Source organism: Octopus bimaculoides, chromosome 11 (genome assembly GCF_046866305.1).
Source record: "Octopus bimaculoides isolate indiv1 chromosome 11, ASM4686630v1, whole genome shotgun sequence".
NCBI classification, from domain to species: domain Eukaryota; kingdom Metazoa; phylum Mollusca; class Cephalopoda; order Octopoda; family Octopodidae; genus Octopus; species Octopus bimaculoides.
In genome coordinates, this window is record NC_142938.1 from 54,123,490 (window position 1) to 54,148,051 (window position 24,562).

Consider the following 24,562-nt stretch of genomic DNA (forward strand, 5'->3'; position numbering starts at 1 on the left):
AAAGAATGCACCACACAACATAGATTACATGTATATATGTGTGTGTCATCATCATCATTGTTCTAATGTCTAGCGTTCCATGCTTGCATGGATCAGACAAATGTATGTTGGGGCAAAGTTTTGTCTGGCCACATGTTGTTCCTCACACCGACCTTTGTTTCTAAATGCTGGATTAATCTCTCGGTCAATCAATCAGCAAACAGTCCAGATATATTTGTGTGGAGAAATGGAAACAAACAACACAATTTGAATGATCCTTGCATTTACAAAGCTCATGCAAGGCATGGCTGTGTGGTAAGAAGTTTGCTTCCCAACCACAGGGTTCTGGGTTCAGTCCCACTTTATGGCAACTTGGGCAAGTCTTGCACCATAGCCTTGGGCTGACCACAGCCTTGTAATTGGACTTGGTTAGCAGAAATTGAAAAGAGGCCCATCATATATCTGTGTGTGTGTGTGTATTTATAGCATCAAATACCAGACTAAATAACCTCTGGAAAAAAAAAAAATAGTATAGGAGCTTCGAGGAGTGCATTCAAAAGCGTTTCATATAAACGGGCTTAAAGGATGTGTGTTTGTCCTCCAACCACTGCCTGACAACTGGTGTTGGTGTGTTTATGTCCCCATAACTTAGCAGTTTCAGTAAAAGTACCAAGCTTAGAAAAATAACCAATAGGGTTAATTCACTTGACTAAGAAAGTCCTGTAAGCTGGTGCCCCAGCTCGGCTGCAGTAAAATGACTGAAAGGAGTAAACAGCTAAAAGATATCAAGACGTGTCAAAACGCCTGGACATATTTTTGTAATTGATTGCAAGAAAATGATTGCATGAATGAAACAATTGTTTGCAATCTGCAAACAAATACATGTTGATGAGGATGTACAAACTCCCTCGCACAAATAGACACACACACATATGCAATTTTATGTTGATCTATACTTTGTGAGTGGACACATAGCAACAAAGGATGTGACCGTTTGTGAGAAAGACTTGTGCTCTTCTCACACAGTCTTTTGTGTTGTTTCTTTTGTGCTAAGTTGCAAATGCTGCCTTGTCACTGTAACCACCAGAAATTCAGAGAAATAGTGATTGGCCTACTATTATAACTGCTAAACATGTTTATTTGTATTACATTAAGTGGATTGAAATGGGAAAAAATCATTTTATTTTTTAAATTCAAATTACAATGAAAGTATACAAAGTTTGCTTTAGAAGCATTGAGATGTATTGAAAGATAAAGAGATAATTTTATTCTCAAATGCAGGATAGCCACTGACACGTTTTTGTGCAAAATATGGGTAGTTTATCCTGTTCATGCTACATTATTAGCATTATCCTGTGTTTGAGAATAAAATTATTTCCCTATTTTATCTTTTGCCTTTCAATCTTTCGAGGTCGATGAATTAAGTACCAGTGAAACACTGGGGTTGATGTAATCGGCTAGTCCCTGCCCCAAAATTTCAGGCCTTGTGCCTTTAGTAGAAAGGATTATTATTATTATTATTATATTATTTCTTTGTAGCCTTCTGTGAGTATATCTGATGGAGAAGAGAAGCATGAAGAAGAAACAGCATGTAACGATGAGGAATTTGAGAATGACGAAGGTCCTGATGTTGAAGGTTTGATAGATCGTATGGTAACCCTTTGTCCAAGAGCAAAACGACCTACTGAGATGCAAAAAGATAACCCTCCAGAACTTCCACCGAAAAAAAAGCATCACCAACAACAAAATGGAGAAATTCAACATAATACAGAAAATGGAAGTCCATTTTCACAAGAAGAAAAACCACCCATGCTACCTCCGAAGCGACGGGAGAAGAAGGAAGCTGTATGTGATTTTGTTTTGATTTTGATAAATCCTTATTTTTGTAGTTCCCATTTAGAAGAATTTCTGACATTTCAAACAAGCCATGCTAGTTAACAAAATACTTGCACCTATTGCTTACACATAGATTGCTATACATTTATTTCCATGGGTTACAAGAAATTTTGCCATAAACATTTTTGCCTTAGGAAAATTCACCTTAAAAAAATAAATTGCAAAAAACTAGAGAAAGGTAATTGCTTTAAAATGATTTATCTTGTTTACAGTCTGTTTGTGTGCCTCTTTTACAGCAAAATTTCCTGCAGCTAAAATGTTAATGGTGAATTTTCTGGACACAATTTCTATGGTGCCTGTTTTCATTTACGATGGTTGAGCATGAGGGTTAACTGTTTTTGTCATTGCTTCATATATTATTCTAGAAGTGGATTCGGTTTCCTGAATTTGCTTTAAGATTGAAATAAATATATGGGAAATTCCCTTTTTAAACTGACTACAAATTCCATATCATCTCTAAAGAGACTATATAGCTAATTTATTGACTAGTTTGAATAAGATGACATTGCAGTTAGTGATATATTTTTAAGTATGAAACTGTTGGTTGAAAATATTGTTTTGCTTCAGTCCTAACAGGCCACCAGTGTCTGATCTGCAGGAGAGCCTTCCAAGCATGCATTGGACTGATTGGCCACAACCGGACAAACCATGCCCTGTCTTCTCCTATATGATGTTTATACAACCATTGGCTGTTTTATATGCATTGATGTTAAATTTCTCAGTTGCCCATTTGTGTATTGGTCTGAGACTCTTCACAATCAGAAGATTTGAATGCATCAATAACACTTTTTTTTTAATTGACTATATTAATTAGAATCTATAATTTATATTTACCTTCATCATTTAACGTCCGTTTTCTATGCTGACATGGGTTGGGTGGTTTGACAGGAGCAAGCAAGCCGGAGAGCTGCACCAGGCTCCATTGTCTGTTTTGTCATGGTTTCTATGGTTGGATGCCCTTCCTTACACCAACTACCTTACAAAGTATACTGGGTGCTTTTTTTTTCATGCTACTGGCACCAGTGCTTTATACATGGCATTAGCATAGCATGGGTGTTTTATACATGGCAACAGCACAGGTACATTTTACATTGCACAATCATGGGTGCTTTTTACATGACACCAGCATGGGTGCTTTTTATGTGACACTAGCACAGTAACACGGATGGTTTAGCAAAAACATATTTGTGTAAATAGTCAGAGTGAGCTTAATGTGTGGGGTAGTGGAGATGAGTGGCATTAAGTATAACAAAAAGAGAGGCTTGAGTATTAAGCGAAGCAGAAGTGTTATGTTAATTACTAACTCGAAGAAGCAGTAGCCATTATAGAAGTGGTGTGTTTGTGAGCCAGTAGTAGTAAGGAGTTATTGACAATCAGACAGCATTAAGGAAGCTGTGATGGGGGTATGACTACAGACTGTTTGTGCTTATAGCAGTTGCACTCTTTGCAAATGTGTGAGCAGTATTGTAATATGGTTTGTTGTATAGAGCAGGGGTTTCAAACTTTCTGACTTGCGGACCCCTTTATATTTCAGGCTTTATGAAATTTATACATAAATATTTGCTTAAAATAACATTTACTTTTACATTTGTTTATTTAACAGTATTTAACAAATAGGTTTATTGTCAATTAAAAGATTTCGATTACAAAACCATATATAAAATCAAATTGCCCATAAAAAGTATTTGCTGTCCACGGACCCCCTGTCTTGTCCTTGCGGACCACAGTTTGAAAACCACTGGTATAGAGCACTGCCTCTCACACTATCTGATGTGGCATGCTGGCAGTTTTTTTTCCCCAATGTGCCAAGGACCAGTTATATTTCTTAGTAATATTAATTTATACTGGAAACAATATATATAATGAATATAATAAAAGTTGACAATTTTTTTAATCTTATATTTATTTTGTAAACAAATAATACAATATTAAATAAGCATTTTATGACGTTTCTTTCTTTTCTGGAAACTCGCTGTGTACTGGCAGCTGATGGCTCGCAAACCACCACTTTGAGTAGCACTGGTATAGAGAATTAGTAAATGTGTGTGAGATTATGAGCAAAGATCTTCAGAAATTGTGGAAACTTCTATAGAGAATCTGAACAGTTTTTAATGACTCAGGCATGACTATGTAACTTGTTTTTAATTGTTTAATATCAACTCCTTGCCTTCAGTCCTAACAGGCCACCAGTGGCTGATCTGCAGGAGAGCCTTCCAAGCATGCATTAGACTGATTGGCCACAACTGGACAAACTATGCCCTGTCTTCTCCTATATGATGTCTTTGGTCATCATTAACAAGGATGGCTGATCTAATAATAATATTAATAATTGTTTAATGACTCCAGTATTACTATATATTGCTTTTAATTATTTATTGCTCCTATAAATTAAAACTTAATTGTTTGAGAGTGGCTAAAGATTTGTCTTTGTCTTTTTTTCCAAATATTTTAGACTAAAAACCGACCCGTCAGTAATGGGCTTCCACCAACTCCAAAAGTTCATGTAAGTAGGAATTTTTTTTATTCTATTCGCTTTATGTGTACAATGTAGTATTTTGTGTAATTCTGAGAACCTTGTCATAAAAAAATATGAAATGCTAATGACATAGCTGTTTAGATTATCAGATCAAGATGGCTTGATAATTAAAATTTCAAGCAAAGGTATAACAACTTGTGGCATGATGTTAAATCTTCTATAGAATACTAACTTTACTGCATCATACATCTTAGAATGTCAAAAAGTGTCCAAGTTCTTGGTCTAGTCAATTTATACATCACCCATGAATCATGTCTGAAAGTAAAATGCACTTTGATACTTTTTTAAAATTTTCTTCGTAATTAACTGCATTTGTATTTCATCATCACCATTTAATATCTATTTTCTGTGCTGGCATGGGTTGGATAGTTTGACAGGAGCCAGTAAGGCAAGGTGCCACACCAACCCCCATTGTCTGTTTTGGCATGGTTTCTATGGCTGGATATCCTTCCTAGCACCAACCAATTCACAGGGTGCTTTTATTTCATGGCACTAGTACCAGTGCTTTTTATGTGGCACCAGCACCAAACTGGGTCACCAGATTTTTTTTTATGTTCCCTGCAGTACAAGTAATCGAAGGAAGAAATCATATTAACTCTGCAGAAATGTCCCACATAGATTAATTGTAATTAGTTCAGCTCTTTAGCATTCAAACCAGTTATATCTGGCCCAAATATTCTGAAGAGACAATTGCATTCCAATGTGGCCTGTATATGTTATATATGAAGAATCCTCACAGTAAAGCAGAAGTATGTCACCCCTAGTTGTTCAGCTGATTGTTCATATGTTGTAAGCCTGCTCAATCAAAACTGATCTCAAGCTACTCAACATTTGAGGTTCAAAGAAATACATGTACCAAGAAGGTAAATGTATTTTCTAAAACAGCAAATTATTGATCTAAATCCTGGACCCAGAGTCTCTTTGAAACTATGCTAACTGTTGCAAAACCTTGTTTGCTTATTGATGTAAGCCAAAAAAATATGATAATTCTGCATCAAAGTATAATGGAAAAAATGAAACACTTGAATAACATGACATTTAGTTCTAATTGATACTGCCTTTTCCCATTGTCATATATTATAACCATAAGTCTTTTGTGCAGCATTGTAAACATTTCCTGTTTGTTGCAATGTATATATTTGATTAAGATTCACACCACCCACATCACTACTTCAACTTTCTCATTTTGTGTGTCCATTAGGTAGGTGTGTTAAAAACATAAAAAAAAACACACAAGGCATAGTAGATGGGATTTCAAACAAATGTATGCACATAGCTAGTTAAACTAGTTTTGTAAATAGTAACAATAGAGGAAGTCAACAGCTTTCAATGACGAAGACAAAAAAAAATGGCTCAGCTGCATGCATTGAGTACTTTTATTCTCATAAATATATAACAATATATAATTTTATATGTATATCTCTAATTGCTGTTCTAGATGGGTGCCTGTTTTTCCAAAGTCTTTAATGGCTGTCCACTTCACATAATTTGTACTGCCAGCTGGGTTCATCCAGATACAAGAGGTTAGTTATATTTTATACCATTAGATATTGTTTAAATGTTTGTGTATATATACCACTTTTGGTCACTTTCAGCAATCTATAAAGAGATGCTCTATGAAGAATTTATGATTGTCCTGGTTAATCTGCTTCTTTGCTAATAACAGTACTAAAAGTGTAATTAATACAAAAAAGAAAAGTAAAAAAAAAATGTTAATGAACACACTTGGTAACTTCATCATCATTTAATGCCTGTTTTCAAGCTGGCATGGGTTGGACAGTCTGACAGGAGCTGGCAAGTCAGAGAGCTACACTAGACTCCATTTGTCTGTTTTGGTATGTTTTCTATGGCTAGATGCCCTTCCTAATGCCAACCACTTTACAGAGTGTACTAAGTGCCTTTTATGTGGCACCAGCACTGGTGCTTTTTGCATGGCAGCGGGGCACCAAGTGGCTTGCAAGACAAAGACTTCTCAGCTAAGAGATAATAGAGGGACAGAGATAGTTGTCTTACTATAGAGAGGATACTTGGCTACCCCAGTGGGACAGGGAAGGTGAGAGAAGGGGATGTTCCATAAGAGTGTGAGGGGAGATGTTTGGAGATGAGGAAGACATGACTGTAAAGGTGAGAGAACATGGAGTGGATGGAAAGAGGGATATGGTAAATCATCATCATTTAATATCCGTTTTCCATTCTGGCATGGGCTGGATGGTTTGACAGGAGCTAGTGAGGCCGGGGGATGCATCAGGCTTCAATTGTCTGTTTTGGCTTGGTTTCTATGGTTGGATACCTTTCCTAACACCAACCACTTTACAGAGTATACTGGTTGCTTTTTATGTGGCACCAGCACCGGTCGTCACTGAGTAACTTGCAAGACAAAATCCCCTTCAACTGGGAGGGGTAGTAGTTGTGAGGCTTTGTGCCAGCTGATGAGAAATTAGACATATAGAGGAACAAGGGTAGGTGTCCTGCTGTAGATTAGATACATGAATACTCCAGTTAAAAAAGAAAGGAAGGTGGGTTAGAGAGTAAGATAAAGAGGGTAGGTAGGTCGGTAGTAAGAGAAAGAGAGCAATAGTGAGAGAGATGGTGGCAAAGATGTGTCAGGATATGCCCTCAAGGGATATTGGGGGCAGAGAGAATATATGTATTATACAGCAGACTTATATAAGAATGGAAAATGGATAAGTGACTATATTTCAATCAGAATAAGTGACTATATTTCAATCTCCAATTAAAGCAGTTATGTTTTATTCATATTGTCACTGTATTTGGGAACAGCATAAACATCACATCTTCCTATTTCCCATCCACCAAAATTATATGGTTTGTAAATAAACAATATTTTCTACTTCAGATCAGTACATACTAATAGGAGCAAACGAGGGATTATACACCCTTAATCTAAATGAGTTACATGAGTCGTCTCTTGAATTAGTAAGTAAACTGCATCATCATTCATATTTTATTTGTTTGTGTGTAAATTGAATGTGATAAAGCTATTTTGTAAGTGATTCAAGAACTCATCTGATCGTATTCAATTAAAGAGGTAAAAATTAAATGAGCACCCATCATTTAAGTAACTAGTCTCAAGAAAACATAACAAGCTACTTCAATGATGGGTGCCCACTGAAAAGATTAATCCTTTCTCACAGCAAATGATTGAAGAAATAAGTGAATAATTACTGCAAATTTTTGTGTGATATTTTCAAAAAGATGTTATAAATTTGGTTCATTCTTGTATCAGGTCATCCCATAAGTTCTGTCCGAATTTTGAATAAAGGAAACAAGTGATCAAATGTTATATTTAATTGAAATTTAATCATCAATGAACTTTCCCTGATTATCTATGACTTCCTTCCATCTATTTACAAGCTTTTTAATCCCATCAATGTAAAACTCTTTGGTTTCAAAGCGAAGAACTCTAAAATGTCTGTTTCAACCTCCTCCTGGCTTGTGAAAGTTATGTCTCCCAAATGATTCTGTAAACTATGAAACAAATGGTAGTCTGAAGGAGCAAGGTCGGGAGAATAAGGTGGATGAGGAATTTTTTCCCAACCAAGCTCTTCAATCTTCTGTGATGTGATCTTTGCAGTGTGGAGTCATGCATTGTCCTGATGGAAACATCACTCCTTTTCGATTCACTAAAGTGGGTCTTTTTTTCTTCAAAGCTTGGTTCAAATGCTCTAATTGCTGACAGCATTGATTGTTGCATTAGGTGGTAACAATTCAAAGTGAATTACTCCTTTGCAATCCCACCAGATAGAGAGAAGAACCTTTTTCCCATGAAGTTCCCTTCTAGGTTGTGGTTGAGCTTTTTCCCTTTTACCAAGCCACTGTTTACGATGTTTAACATCCATTTTTCATCACCAGTCACAAGTCTATCCAAAAAGTGTGAAATGAGTTCGTGAGAATGGAGAGAAGAGCAGATGTCAAACTCGGGATTTGCGGTTGCTTTCGGACAATTCATGAGGCACCCATTTTCCAAGTTTAGAAACCTTTCCAAATTGTTGAAGAAGACAATGAACAGTTGTATGGTTTGAACTAAGCTTTATTGCCAATTCTTCAACTGACGATGCAGGATTTTCTTCAAGTAATACCTCAAGGAGCTTATCATCAAACTCAACTGGATGTCGTGTTCGATCTTCATCGTCAAGGCTGAAAACTCCATTTTTGAATTTTGCAAACCATCTTCTGCAAGTTCTTTCATTCAAGCATTCTTTCCCTGAGTGTATGTTTTGAGTCGCTTCGGCTGCAAAGTTTCCTTTCTTGTACTCATAAAGCATTATGTGACTCAAATGCTCTTTGGATACTTCCATGTTAGAAATGGTTTTAATCAAAGAAATTTTAATTCTATTATTCTGCAAAATAATATTTAATTAGTTTAAATGTACACAAATGCATAAAAATAATTTTTAATTCCATTAGACATTCTAAAATACTATCAAATTTCATTCAATTTTAAAGAAGGTAAAATCGGACAGAACTTATTGGATGACCTGATATATGTTAGCAACATTGAAAATTAATACTGAATGTAAGATTATGTAGTATGATCCTCAGCTATAACATATGCTATAGCTAGAAGAGTTGACATGTGTGTCACATCTAGTCATTCTACTTCTGTATTCCATTTGTTGACTTGATCAGAACTTAAATGGGGCTGCTCAACGACAACATGAATATATTGATAACACATTGTGTTTCAGTAGTTTTTATAACATGAAAGTAATGGCTGACTAATTGAGATAATATATCTGATTATTACTAACCAAAAAAGTGGGTGATTTTGGCCTCATCACAAGTTCCATATTCTGTACATGTCTTAAATACTTCTCTCTTATTTTGATGCAAATAGCTGCTGTTTCTCAGTATAGTTCACATCTCGAGTGTTTCTCAACCCTGGTCCATATAAAATTTTGTTCTTAAAATTTATGTGCAATAAATTGCTTATACATTTACAATGCACAAAATATTTTAACAGTTTTTTTTTTTTATACAATTCCTGATAATATGTAATTATAAGAATAGAATGGGATTTTTAAACATCAAATGGCTATGAGGGTCAACCAGAGGAAAATAGAAATCAAAGGGGTCCACAAATAGAAAAATGGTTGAGAACCACCGCACCATTCAGAAAATTAAAAGCATTATTGTTAGTTTGTCGTGCTAAATTCGAGACTTATGGTCATGAATAAAAGTATTGAGAAGTTGCTTCAGTGTTCAACCTTGCACCACAATTCCCAGTTGGGTAGCTTTTTATTCCTGGCTGTGATTTATGACTGGATTATATTCTGTAAAACTGTCGAAATATTACAAATTTTACTTTGTGGGTTTGAAACTATTTCAGCAATATAATTTTGTCATTTTTTAATTTTCTAGCTGCATGCCCGAAGATGCATCTGGTTATATGTAATTAAAGATGTGCTTATGTCAATATCAAGTAGGTATAATTTATATTGTCTATAATTTGTTTATTTAATTAGGATTTATTGTTTCAGTTGGTGGCATATATTAATAATATTTATTTTAATTTTTGCTTTTGTAGATATTTGAGTGAGTGTCTATGTATCATTTTAAATATTAGATGTGACTGTATTTCAGAAATTCACTTGACCGCCATGTTCTGTACTTTCAGCATGTATTGCTTCAGGTTGACCTATTTCTTGTGAGTGAAATTTGGGAGACTAGAAACTGTGTGAAAGCCTTTTGTATATATACAAATGTGGATTTGTATGTGTGTGTGTCTACATGTATTAGTATGTGTACTTATACACAGACATGACAGAAATAAATAGACACCCCATAAAACATTGTTTTATGTTTATTTTAACTTCAAATGGTTTATACTTTTATTCATATTGACATTTTTATGTTTCAGGTTCTATATGTGACTGTTTAATCATGCCATGTACAAGAGAAGCCTTGGAACTGTCCAAAGTTTAGAGAGGCTGTATTGTAGGTCAATCTGAAGGTGGACTTAGTCAGTGTAAAATTCCAGAAAACTTTGGGATCCTGCTGTCTACAGTTAACAGGGTAATTGTGCAATTCACCAGAGAAGGGAAGGAGTCCACATCACCTTGCCCAGGCCGACCAGGGCCCTCTGACAGGACCCTTTGCTTTGTTAAGTGAAGTGTGGAGGATAATCTTCACTGCAACACCTCTGACGTAGCAGGACAAGTTGATGTCAGTCCCAGAATAACTGTTAGGGATCTCCACAAACTTAGCTACTATGGCAGAGCAGCAAGAAGGAAGCTACTTCTTCAATCAGCCAATATCAAATGGAGAAAAGATTTGGCCAGTGAGATGATGGAGTGGTCGCTAGCATTTTGGGACACTATCATATTCTCTAATGAGTCCAGGTTTGCTGTATTTTCTGACAGTGGACAAGTGTGGGTCTGGAAATTCTGTGATCAAGAATTTGACATGAAAAGATTCCTGCCAACAATGAAACAAGACTGCTATTCTCTGATGGTTTGGGAGCAGTTTGGAGCAATGATCAATCAGAGCTGGTGGAATGTGATGGAAACCTAAACTCAGATAAATGTGTGTCTATATTGCAGAAAGGACACCTTCCAGTCTTCTCCAATGGTGAAATGATTAAAGAAGACTCTTTATTTATGAAAGATGGGGCTCCTTGTTACATGGCTAAAAAGACCCAAGATTGGTTGGAAAAGAATGGCATTAAAAAACTTCCATGGCCAAGCCAGTCACCAGATATGAACTCCATTGAACACCTCTGGGGCATAAAGGACAGGACACTTCATAAAAAGAACAAGAAAGCATCCTCAAAGCCAGATCTTTTGAGATTACTGCATGAAACTTAGCAAGAAATTCCCCAAGAAAATATTTATCATCTGATCAGTAGCATACCTTGTAAGATCCTTGCATTGAAAAATGCAAAGGGCATGCCTATTGAATATTAGATATTCACATTATAATAATTGGTAAATAATTTGAATGTATAATTTCAGATTTAAATAGATTTTAATGATTATAAGGGTGTCTATTTACTTCTGTCATGTCTGTGTATGTGTGTAATATGTATATGACTTTCTAGTCATAAATAATCATGTATATGGCCATTTCATTCTTATTTGAAATCAGCAGTGTGACATAACATGAAACAAATAAATTAGATTAAACTAAACTAAACATTTAATTACTACATTTTATCAACATTTCACCTTCATTGATAAAAAAGATTTATGGAATTTATAGCACTAATTTTCATTTTCAAAATATACTGCTATCATAGAATTCCATGCAGCCTCTAAAATCATTGCTGAAATATAGCTGGCGTATAGCCAAATTACAAAATAGCAAGTTATTGGCTTTAGCAACCCCTCCCCCCAATACACACACACACGCATAAGAAAAAAACCAATTGCTTAAAAAAAATTTTGCTTACAGTGATGTCATCAAACTTATTTATGATGGGAATCATTGAGTTAATTTCTTCAGTCATAAGTTTGCCTCTTCTTTTAATGAGAGAATTCTTAGTGGTAGATAAAATTCCTTGATTATTCAGTTTTATGAGATTATATTGTGAGTTCAGGTCTTATTATAACCACCTTTACATTTCATCTTCTGAACTCACAAAAATGCAGCCACTGTTGTATACATGTTCCAAAGATTTTTATTAGCCTTGTTTTGACATTAGATATTATCTCCCTAAACATCAAAAACTAATTGAAAATCTTTGTTTCACTGTTATATATCTTAAAAAGAATTTAACTGATCTCATATTTATTGATTTGAAATTTGGCACAAGGCCAGCAATTTCGGAGAAGGGTAAATCGACCCTAGTGCTAACTGGTACTTATTTTATTGAGTCCAAAAGGATGAAAGGCAAAGTTGACCACTGTGGAATTTGAACCAAGAATGCAAAATCAAATGAAATACTGCTAAGCATTTTGCCCAGCATGATAACAATTCTGCCAGCTGATCTAATATTTATTGGAAGGTGCTTTAGTATATATCAAATCTAAAATTATGTGGACTGCTCTAAAAACTGTAGGTAAAAGTAAAAATTTTATATTCATATTTTTTTTCTTATTATAATTAATATTTCATTTTTTAAAATTTTCCACTTCAGGTAAAACTCCTCATCTTTATCGGCATGATTTATTAATGCTACACAGTAAACAAACAAATAGGTTTTCTCTTCCAATGAATAAGATTCCAGAACGATTGGTTCCTAGGTAAGAAATGTGATGATTTATTATCTCAATATATTTGTTATCAGGCTTTCAGTTACTTTCATCATAAAATGTTGAAATCTTGAGATTGTAATTGCTCTGATTAGTAATCATCAAATAAATGATTTTTGAAAGCAATTTTGATAGAATTTTGATCTTTTAGCTGTTTCAAATGACTAATATAGATATTGAAATACCGTAAAGGTTGATGCTTTTTTTTTTTTAAATACTTTCAGAAAATTTGCTACAACAACCAAAGTTCCTGACAGTAGAGGCTGTATGAAATGCTGTGTGGGAAGAAACCCTTACAATGGTTACAAATATCTATGTGGGGCTCTGTCCACAGGGATTATTCTTATGCAGTGGTATGAACCTTTGAATAAATATATGTTACTTAAGGTTAGTCCTTCACTTACTTTGATTTTGTTTTCATTTTCTTGAGACACTATCTGTAGATTATTTTCTTTGCTACAATTAATTATTTGTGTATATTGCAGACTTTTGAATGTGATTCAATGCCGACGCACCTTGATGTATTTGAGATGTTCATATCTCCAGAATTAGAATATCCAATGATTTGTATTGGAGTAAGAAAAGGGTGAGATATCTTTCTCTTGTTTTTTTTACATTTCATTAGTTATTGTTGTACAGCAAAGTACAAGGCAGCTTGACTTTGATAAATACCATTTACTTACCTATAAGTCACATTATTATATGCTTGATTTTAACTGGTGTGCAACTTAGATATGAAGCAAAGCCAAAACTATGGAGGGAAACCATTCTTTTTGTACAAATATTCAATACTAAATTAGAGGTGCCACTTAGACACAAGTAAATATGAGAAGTATAACGTTTCTCTAAAAGAGAAGATGATTTTAAAACATATTTCTTTTAATGGTTAAAGTAAAAACTTGAATAATTTTTGTTGCATTCTTCTGTATTGTAATCTCCTGTTCATCATCATTTAATGTCCACTTTCCATACTGGCACGGGTTGAATGGTTTGACAGGAATTGGCCAGCTGGGGAGCTACCCAGGTTTCAGTTGACTGCTTTGACAGGTTTCTCCAGCTGGATGCCCTCCCTAACACCAACCACTTCACAGTGTAATGGGTGCTTTTATGTGGCACTGACAGGCATTTTTATGTCACTAGCACAAGTGCTTTTAGTGTCACTGACGTGGGTTTTTTAAGTGGCACCAGCACAGATGCTTTTAAATGGCACTGGCATGGGTGCTTTCAAGTGGCACTGGCATGAGTGCCTTCAAGTAACACCAACATGGGTGCTTTTAAGTGATGCCGACACAAGCAATTCTTAGTGGCACTAACATGGGCGCTTCTAAATGGCACCAGCATAAGAGCTTCTAAGTGGCACCAGCATGGGCACCTCTAAGTGGCACTAGCACGGGCGTTTTTATGCAGAATCAGCATGGGCACTTTTACATGGCACCTGCACAAATGCTTTTTACGTGACACCAGCACTCACATACCTCATGGAGAAATATAATTTTATTCTAGTGTTTTTTTTCTTCTTTTTACTGTACCCACCTATCTTTTATATGTTTTCTATTTCATTAATTGTATTTGAATATTGTTTTTGCATATCATTGTCTATTGATGTGAGTTGAAAAAAATTAGTATTATTTACTTATTAAAAAGAATTTATTTTTTGTAATTACAGAACAGAGAAGAATCATGTCAAATTTGATATAATCAATTTGAATTCTTCCTCAAACTGGTTTACTGGGAATTTTTCAGGTGAGATACTTTTCCACTAATTGTATCATCTTCATAATCATTTAATGTCATCCATGGTCTATGCTAGCATATTCAGTTAAACTTATGTAAAAATAGCTCTTGATATTTATAATTCTATGATGATGATATAACATCAAGTTTTTCTCTCATTTTGAATTTAAAAAGCATATTTCTCATCTCTGGTTTTCTATTAAAATTCTAAACTTGTAATTATTTTTTTTGTATCTTTTAAAGGGGAGACTTTACCTGTGGTGAATGTTACCCAGTTGGAGAAGGAATCAATTCTAGTTTGCTATGATAGTAAGTGTTGCTTTATCAGTAGTAGTTTTTTAATTTCTTCTATCATTTAAACTAATTGCTTTATTAATGATTTCTCTTTATATGTGTTACACTTCTAATAGAGGCAAATTATTTTGATTACCTCAGCCTGTCTTGAAAGGAATTAAGCAAGCATGTTCCATTGGATGTGCAGTATAGGTGCATGTGAACAACAATACACATGTGATGAGAGAATAACGGAGCATGACAGGAATCAGATGCAATGTGCAAGAAAAGAGACTGCACTACTTATGGTCATGTGATGTGTATGAATTAAAGCAGCTGTATAAAGAAGTACCAATCACTAAGTATGTTGGAGTTTGTGGAAGAAGGAGACCCAGGAGGACACAGGACAAAATAATGAAGGCTGATCTCAGAACTTAAACTTCATGGAGGAGATTACAAGGGACAAGGATGACTGGCAGTATGAGGTTCTTGAGAAGACCCATACAAATTGACAAAACTAAGTTCTGAAAGCACTGTGTGTGTGTATATGTATATATGCAGAACAGAGCTGCCCATTGCTCAATTTCCTTCTCAAGACACCACCACCACCACCCTTCATCTTGCCAACTCCATCTTTTCCTAGATGTTACTAAATCTTTCTCACAATCCAGAGCCATTTCACTTGATACTCATCCCTCTCCTTAAGTGTCCTCTTCATGCTCATTTGACATACTCCCACCCCCATCACAAAGCACCTAATCATCTCACCTTCTGTACTGCCATACATTTCTCTCACTCCTTTCATGCATTTTGCTTGCCTCATTTTCTTTCCCCCACACTCTCACAACCTATCTCACTACTTGTCATCTCTCTTTCTCTATCCCACTGTCTATTGTATCATCAATACCAATTCTGCTACTCTTCACCTCCATGCATCATTATTCACCTTGCTCTCTTATCCACCCTTCACTACATCTACCCCTCAGTCTTATCCAATTTCTACAGTTGTCACCTACTCTTCCCTACTTGTCATCCAGTCAACATTTGTTCTTCATTCATTAATATTATTCACCTCTTCACCATCTCTTACTTCCCCATACACTTTTGCAACACTCCCACTTCTGCCTTCATTTGCTTCTGCCCATCTTACACCTGAGGGTCCCCGCAAACCCCTCTCCACACTCCACCCTGATTATGCCAACCTTCTATAATGTGGATAACCATGTGGCCTCTCAACAGTAAGAAACTTGAGTTCCTTTTCCCATACTTTAACCCTTATCTCCTAGCATAAAGCCACTTCTCTCTGAGTTTGTAGTCTTGCAAGCTGTATGGTAATCTCACTAGTGCTGGTGGCTCAAAAAAAAAAAACACCTAGTACACTCTATACAGTGGTTGGTGTTAGGAAGGGCATACACCCATAGAAACCATGTCAAAGTAGACACTGGAGCATGGTGCAGCCCTTGGGCCTGTTGGATCCTGTTAAACCATCCAACCCATGCCAGCATGGAACATAGATGTTGACTGATGATGATGATGAAATAAAGGAATCTAAGTGGAAAAGTGTTTGCTCCAACAATTTACAAATGTTCAAATATGGAATAAAATTCCTCCTTTGTCAGCATCGTCATAAACCATCAACAGTATATTTTTTATAAGAAGTTTCATATTCTGCATTGTATATTTAGATTTCCTTTCCAACAATCTCATTTGTTGTTAAATAAATATTCATTTTCCAGTTGTGGAAACAATATCTGAATTCCCAGTTAATATAATAAATTATAATACAAATTCAAGATCTATGTGCTGCTGACAAATTTCAAATGTAAGGTACTGTTCACAGTACCTTTACAACAGCCTTTCTTTAAACTGGCCAGATCTGGCCTCTCTCGCCTGCCTTAAAATGTCATTCTAAAAATAAACAATAACATCACCGAAATTTCAAAGCTATTAGTTAATGCATGATTAATGCAAAACAATGTGAATAAATAAGCATTAATTTGACAGGGTAATCTGAATGATAAAGGATAAAATATATTATTTTTGTATGTTGCTTTGATAGATTTTATGTTTTTAAATTTTTTCCTCAAAACTGGATTGGTTTTGATTTTATTCTTCAGAATATGTCAAGGTTGTGAATATGACTGGGAAATTAAAAGCTAGTCGGCGGCGAGCAGCTGAACTGCATTTTGACTTTCCTGTGGAATCTTTAAGTAAGATAAAATTATTCTAAATCTTTCAAGAAGTCTTTCGGTTTAGAGCCTTTTAAACACTGCTTTGTATTTGTTTTTTTTTTTTGTTTTTTTTTTTTTTAACTGTGACTTTATGATAAATGCAACTCTTTAAATATATGACATTGTAAGGATGGAAATATTTAACTAGAAATTAGTAATTCTTTTCAATTACTAATAATAAATATAATAAATTACTATACACACAAACACACATGGAACTAATTCCAAAATAAAAAAAATTGATAAATCTTGAAGACTGCCTCCTATTCTAGATAAAAATTCAAAATCTAAGGAGATATTATCTTCAAACTACCTCTGCTGACATACCACATTGATCTCTTATTTAGTCAGTTCTGTTCTATCGCCAACTATCTGGACATTTACTCTGTATCCACCCACTTCTACAACTTCCTCTCTATATATATTTTAGTTCCATGCAATGTCAGCACTTTCTGCAGTATGGCTTCACACCCTGAACTCACCTCACTCTCCCCCCTTGATAATTTCCTTCTTCCAGATTATTCTTATAACTACAATAAAATCTCTTACACACTCATCTTAATGATCACAGTAAACATATGAGACTATCTTTTACTTGTTTCAGTCATTAGACTATGCCCATGTTGGACACCAATTTGAAGAATTTTAGTTGAACGAAACAACCCCAGTATTTAACTATTTTTTTAAGCCTGGTACTTATTCCATTGGTCACTTTTGCCAAACCTCTAAGTTATAGGAACATAAACACACCAACACTGGTTTTTCAATTGGTGGTGGAGGACAAACATAGACACGAAAATACACACACATATATTCATGCATAAGTATGTATGTATATACAACAGGCTTCTTTCAGTTTACATTTACCAAATCCTTCACCAGACATTGGTTGTCCCAGGGCTATAATAGAAAACTCTTGCCCAAGTACTACACACTGGGACTGAACCAGAAACCATGTGGTTAGGAAGCAAACTTCTTGCCACACCTGCACTTGTGTTGTAAATATTTTTAAACCTTTGTTTTCCATCCTGTTATACATTTTTAGTGTTGAATTCTTCAAATATTATTAATTTCTGATTTCTTTAAATATATTTCCTTTTATAGTTTGTTTGCAGGATAGTGTTCTTGCATTTCACAAACATGGCATGCAAGGTAGGAGTTTCAAGGCTAATGAGGTATGTAAACACTTTGTTTTTAGTTATTTCTCTAGGATAAGTAGCGATTCATTATTACTTAGGATTAACAACTTTTTCTGTAATTAATAATTGCCACCATACTTAATTTGTGCACTGAAGAAAATGCCTATTTCCTGTTATAATTGTTGTCTGATTGATTAATGTTTATTCCCAGTAGACTGGTGCATTGGTTACATGCTTTAGGAGGGAAGCTGGAATGGCATTCCAAAGGCTAGTCTCATTCTTTAGGGACAGAAAATAAATCAACTTAATACTGTTGCTTAGCATCTGCAAGGCAACATTTTTCAACCCACCAAGACCTTTGGAAATGTGCTGTGCGTGAGAAGACCCGGCAAGCCAAGTGAGATCGTTGCCAGTGCCCCTGGACTGGCTCTTGTGCGGGTGGCACATAAGATGTACCATCCTGAGCGTGACCGTTGCCAGTACCGCCGTACTGGCCTTGTAGGGTTTTCGAGCGAGATCGTTGCCAGTGCCCCTGGACTGGCTCTTGTGCGGGTGGCACATAAAAGACACCATTTCGAGCGTGGCCGTTTTCATGCGGGTGACACGTAAAAGCACCCACTACACTCTCTGAGTGGTTGGCGTTAGGAAGGGCATCCAGCTGTAGAAACTCTGCCAAATTAGATTGGAGCCTGGTGTAGCCATCCGGTTGCACCAGTCCTCAGTCAAATCGTCCAACCCATGCTAGCATGGAAAGCGGACGTTTAAACGATGATGATGATGATCAGAGTATTGCTAACACCTCTAGGACTGAGCTGTAACTACACATGCAAATATTTTAGATCACATCTAAAACATGCCATTTGATTAATTTCTCAAATCTCTGCCCCCTCTCACACTACAACCACTACATCATTAATCTCATGTGACTCTCTTATCTGACTCTTCTACCATTATTCTTGTGACTCTGAATAGAAAAAGTTGATCAACTCTAACAAATTTTACACAATACGCCTGCTTCTCTTTCTTCTACCATCCAACAGCATATCTAATGTGGTTTCTAGAAAAACTCAAAAGTTACTCAGTTGCTCTGGAGTAAAAACAAATGTTATTGAAAGAGATACATTTACATAAGCAGTTATAGCAGGGAAGTTAGTTTTTATCATCCCCATCATCTTTTGTGTCTGCCTTTCCATCCTTGCATGAGTTGGACAGATTTGCACTGCAGTGCCTCAACATTTGTCGCAGTTCATTATCACTTTTGTAACATTTAACCTCTTGACCATTTCTCTCGTCTTCCTCATTTTCTCTTTCGCATCTTCCAACTTAACTTACCACTTCTTTACCCAGCTGTCCTCTTTCATATGGTCCATATCACTATAGTCTTCTCTCTTGCACACTACATCCATTTTCTCTATTCCCAGTCTAATTTCTTCTCTACTATGCATGCACACCAAAATTACACACTTTCAGTGAAGCTGTACCACATAATACTCTGTGTGTCCTGCTTCACCAAATATTTTAAACATCTCAGTTCCTTTTTCCAATGGTTTCTTGCCCTCCTATCATTAATCACACTTTTAAATATCAATCTTTCTGTTGGGCCTATTTAGAATAGGCTCATATTTTTTTTCCCGTGTATTCTCCTCATTCAGCAAGTCCCTCCCTGGTAACATTTCCATACCTATTTCTTCTCTACATCAGTGATGCCAAATGCCACTTATCATTCCACACACATTTTTCTTCAATGACATTTTGATCTGTATTGACACATTTCTTGAATTCTGAAACATTTCATTCTTCTGATCCTATCATCTCATAAGTTTAGCAAACCTATTATTTTTCTCTCTCTCTCTCTCTTTCTCTCTTTCTCTCTCTCTCTCTCTCTCTTTCTTTCTCTCTCTCTCTCTCTCTCTCTTTCTTTCTCTTTCTCTCTCTCTCTCTCTCTCTCTCTCTCTCTCTCTTCTTGTAACATAAACTTGACATCTAACTTCCTCTCTGACTACCTGATATTTTTCTTTGCTAGCTCTTTTCTTCCATCTTTCCCCAAGACTGTCTTTTAGTTTTCAAAGTTCTTTCTACTGTACCATTCCATCACATTGTTACCATTTACTTGGTTCAAACCTAGCACCATCTACAAATCTTGTCTTGTAGATTATCTTGTACAAACTCACATTTGTCACCTATATTATAACATTCTATTTCTTCCTTTCTCTCATCATTTGCATCAACTTGTATTTCTTCTAACTAGGCCAAAGCATCTTTCATTTTCCATGCTTTCCTTCTCTGGAATGTCTTGTCTTTGAGTTAGTCTAGTTCTATACTGGAACCTGATGTTCCAATCTATGCTGAGTGGTACATTTGTCATTGGGGGATAGTGTCCACTAGTAGTTACCTTAGTTATTTCATGTCCTGATGAGTACAAAAAACTATCTGGCAGGCATATGATAGGCAAGTTATCAAGTAGCTGAACGATTTCTTGAAATTAATATTACAGATATATAGATCATTTTCATTATGGAACTCTAAAAGTCTTGATTCTTCTTTATTCTTTGAACCATATCTATAGCAACCATATCTATACCACTTCTTTACCCAGCTGTCCTCTTTCATATGGTCCATATCACTATAGTCTTCTCTCTTGCACACTACATCCATTTTCTCTATTCCCAGTCTAATTTCTTCTCTACTATGCATGCACACCAAAATTACACACTTTCAGTGAAGCTGTACCACATAATACTCTGTGTGTCCTGCTTCACCAAATATTTTAAACATCTCAGTTCCTTTTTCCAATGGTTTCTTGCCCTCCTATCATTAATCACACTTTTAAATATCAATCTTTCTGTTGGGCCTATTTAGAATAGGCTCATATTTTTTTTCCCGTGTATTCTCCTCATTCAGCAAGTCCCTCCCTGGTAACATTTCCATACCTATTTCTTCTCTACATCAGTGATGCCAAATGCCACTTATCATTCCACACACATTTTTCTTCAATGACATTTTGATCTGTATTGACACATTTCTTGAATTCTGAAACATTTCATTCTTCTGATCCTATCATCTCATAAGTTTAGCAAACCTATTATTTTTCTCTCTCTCTCTCTCTTTCTCTCTCTTCTCTCTCTCTCTCTCTCTCTCTCTCTCTCTTTCTTTCTCTCTCTCTCTCTCTCTCTCTCTTTCTTTCTCTTTCTCTCTCTCTCTCTCTCTCTCTCTCTCTCTCTCTCTTCTTGTAACATAAACTTGACATCTAACTTCCTCTCTGACTACCTGATATTTTTCTTTGCTAGCTCTTTTCTTCCATCTTTCCCCAAGACTGTCTTTTAGTTTTCAAAGTTCTTTCTACTGTACCATTCCATCACATTGTTACCATTTACTTGGTTCAAACCTAGCACCATCTACAAATCTTGTCTTGTAGATTATCTTGTACAAACTCACATTTGTCACCTATATTATAACATTCTATTTCTTCCTTTCTCTCATCATTTGCATCAACTTGTATTTCTTCTAACTAGGCCAAAGCATCTTTCATTTTCCATGCTTTCCTTCTCTGGAATGTCTTGTCTTTGAGTTAGTCTAGTTCTATACTGGAACCTGATGTTCCAATCTATGCTGAGTGGTACATTTGTCATTGGGGGATAGTGTCCACTAGTAGTTACCTTAGTTATTTCATGTCCTGATGAGTACAAAAAACTATCTGGCAGGCATATGATAGGCAAGTTATCAAGTAGCTGAACGATTTCTTGAAATTAATATTACAGATATATAGATCATTTTCATTATGGAACTCTAAAAGTCTTGATTCTTCTTTATTCTTTGAACCATATCTATAGCTTCCATCTGTGCTACTCTAACCATCCATAGTGGCATAGTGGTGTCCAATATGATCATTAAAGTCACTATCCATTAGTATGAGGTTACTGTCAGTCATTACCATGATAGCCTGCAGAAAGACTGCATGAAAAAGATTATTTTGCTCTTCTGTCAGTCCTAGTAGTGCTACATTTAAGATGACTTGCTGTTGTGGTGTTCATGACTAGTGCAAGTTGATTTATTCTGTCATATACTCTGACAACTTCAATTACTGTATCCATTCTTCTGCTATAATATAGTTACTACTCAACCAATCCCATTGCTGTTACCTGCCAATGATAATCTATTTTAAGAATGTCTAAGAAACCGAAAAAATATTTTAAATTCAAATTACAATAAACGTAAACTAACAAACAAACAAAGTTTGCTTTTAGAAGCGTTGAGAGGTCTTAGAAAGTTAAAGAAGTGATTTTAAATTCTCAATCACAGGATAATGCTAATAGTATAGCCTGAACAGGATAAACTACCCCTATTTTGCAGAAAAAAGTGTAGGTGGTTAGCTATGAGACTTGAACTCACACCTCTGTGATTACGCGTCACGATGCTCTGACCGATTGAGCTAAACTCCCCCACTACAGATTCCTCTGCAAAATGTTAAAGAAATACATCATCATCATCTGTCCGTTTTCCATATTGGTATGGGTTGGATAGTTTGACAGGAGCTGGTAAGCCAGAGAGCTGCACCAGCCTCCTTCCTAACGCCAGCCACTTTACAGAGTATACTGGGTGCTTTGTATGTGTCACCAACACGTGCTTTTTGTGTTGCACCAGCACAGGTGCTATTTGCAAGGCACCAGCACTAGTTGGTACGCTAAGTAGCTTGCAAAACAGAGACCTCTCAGCTGAGAGGGAACCAAGGGAAGTGGTTGTGTACCAGGTAAGAGGTTAGAGTATAGTAGAGGGACAGTCAGAGTAAGAGAGAAATAAATTGTGTTGAAGATGTATTGGGGCTTACCTACAGGGAACATTGGATGGGTGTATATATAGTACAGAGTGGATGTTTAGAGATGGGGGAAGACATGACTGTAGCAAATAATGGTGAGAGAAATTGGAGTTGATGGGAGAGGGGTTCCTTAACGAAGCAGTAAAATATTAAACGAACAGAAAATCTAATAAATTTATAAACTTTATGCATAGACTAGTATTATCATTTTACAATTAGTATATCCATTATTACTTTGAAATATATGCTGTTCTGTTTTTCAGGTAACTCAAGAGATATGTGACAAAACCAGAATATTTAAATTGCTGGGTTCTGATAGGTGAGTTAATTGCTCATTTCCTAAAAATTGTTCATTTTATATCTTAGATGTTGTAATGTTATAAGAACATTTTAAAGAAAATATTATAATCAAAAAGCTGTTATTGGTTTTTAATTGTTTTCTTTGTTTTTCTTTGTAGAGTAATTATATTAGAAAGTCGACCAACTGACCAGCCTGACTCAGTGTCCAATCTTTATGTGCTGGCTGGCCATGAGAACACCTATTAGAGGCTATTGCTACTAATCTACTATCTCCTGTATCTACCCCACTACTCACACCACTGCCTACCTGCCATTGAGTAATGTTGAAGAAAAGAGAAATTAATTTGGTCATTTTCATTATTTTAATCTGAAAAAAAATAAAGGATTATTTCCAATATTCACTTAATCTTTCAAGTGCAACTATTTCTGCAATGAGAGTGTTGCAACGGTAGCTTGTAGTACTACTATATTAGTAATACTTCAACCTTCCTCTGGTTAAACTAGTTGTCTGATAAACACCCAGATTGTCCAACTGTATTGTCATTATTACACCACCATTGTGGCATGCTTTATTTCCAGCTTTCTGTTATCCATGTTAGTCAGTTGAGGCTGTGTGCTAATAATGGAGTGTCTTTGACCAAGTTATCAACTTTACCCATGGACACATTTCACTGTGATGAAAAATTTTTAAGATTTTGGCAATAATAACTTTACAGTAATTTTGAGAATACAGAGGGACTTGGTCAGATAGTTACAATTTCAGAAATTCTAAAACAGATTTGATGGATAGTTTAAAGTTTAACTAGTAACGATCCAATTCTTTGTTTATTTATTTATTTACTTTGTTTTGTTTTTATTAATTAACTTTAGGAGTGTTTCATTCTCCAAATTTCTTAGGTGCATGTTTGGAGAAGGAAGAAAAAAAAAAAACATTGTATATTTGCCCTTAAATAAATTTTCCTTCCAATTTTCTTTTCCTCCCCAAATTATATTTTTCATGTCAAGGTTCTGGAAAAAAATGTGCCTTGAGATTTACCAGTGCTTACCTATTGTCTTTTGTTAATTTTATAATTCCTAGATGTAATTTCAATGAGAATTTATATAAATTTCTCCACCATATAAGTTAATATTTTTTTCTAACCTCTAATCCTATTGTTTGTTCCCCTGATGTATGCAATTATCAAATTACTTTTAAATCCTCATTCTTATGTGGGTTGTTTCTTTCAACTAGTTTCCTAGATTAGCATTTATTTATTTATTTATTTTTGTTGAAAACTACAATTGCAAAATCAACCCAACTTTAAAGTTTAAGTATAAAGATATAAATCTATATCACAGTTACACAATATATGAAATTATAACATTACTCTAGAGATAATTAGAGCCACTATTTTTATAAGTTGAAATTGTAAAAATATTGTTATTTAGTCTATTTATCATGCTTGGCA

The 24,562-nt window shown here is 35.3% G+C and overlaps 1 protein-coding gene across 4 annotated transcripts in view; it reads left to right on the plus strand.

The window, feature by feature from the left end:
* The window catches only part of LOC106880942 (mitogen-activated protein kinase kinase kinase kinase 5), a 122,379-nt gene extending 98,146 nt beyond the window's left edge, over nt 1–24,233 (plus strand). For all 4 annotated transcript variants that reach the window (XM_052971794.2, XM_052971796.2, XM_052971795.2 and 1 more), the window contains 14 exons: nt 1,519–1,824; nt 4,328–4,378; nt 5,850–5,934; nt 7,269–7,348; nt 9,794–9,854; nt 12,510–12,615; nt 12,849–13,011; nt 13,110–13,210; nt 14,291–14,367; nt 14,602–14,667; nt 16,749–16,841; nt 17,967–18,037; nt 23,078–23,133; nt 23,273–24,233. In XM_052971794.2, the coding sequence (XP_052827754.1) occupies nt 1,519–1,824; nt 4,328–4,378; nt 5,850–5,934; nt 7,269–7,348; nt 9,794–9,854; nt 12,510–12,615; nt 12,849–13,011; nt 13,110–13,210; nt 14,291–14,367; nt 14,602–14,667; nt 16,749–16,841; nt 17,967–18,037; nt 23,078–23,133; nt 23,273–23,360 (1,404 nt within the window). In that variant the 3' untranslated portion in view covers nt 23,361–24,233. The remainder of the gene's footprint in view (nt 1–1,518; nt 1,825–4,327; nt 4,379–5,849; nt 5,935–7,268; nt 7,349–9,793; nt 9,855–12,509; nt 12,616–12,848; nt 13,012–13,109; nt 13,211–14,290; nt 14,368–14,601; nt 14,668–16,748; nt 16,842–17,966; nt 18,038–23,077; nt 23,134–23,272) is intronic.
* Nucleotides 24,234–24,562: the final 329 nt, after the last annotated feature.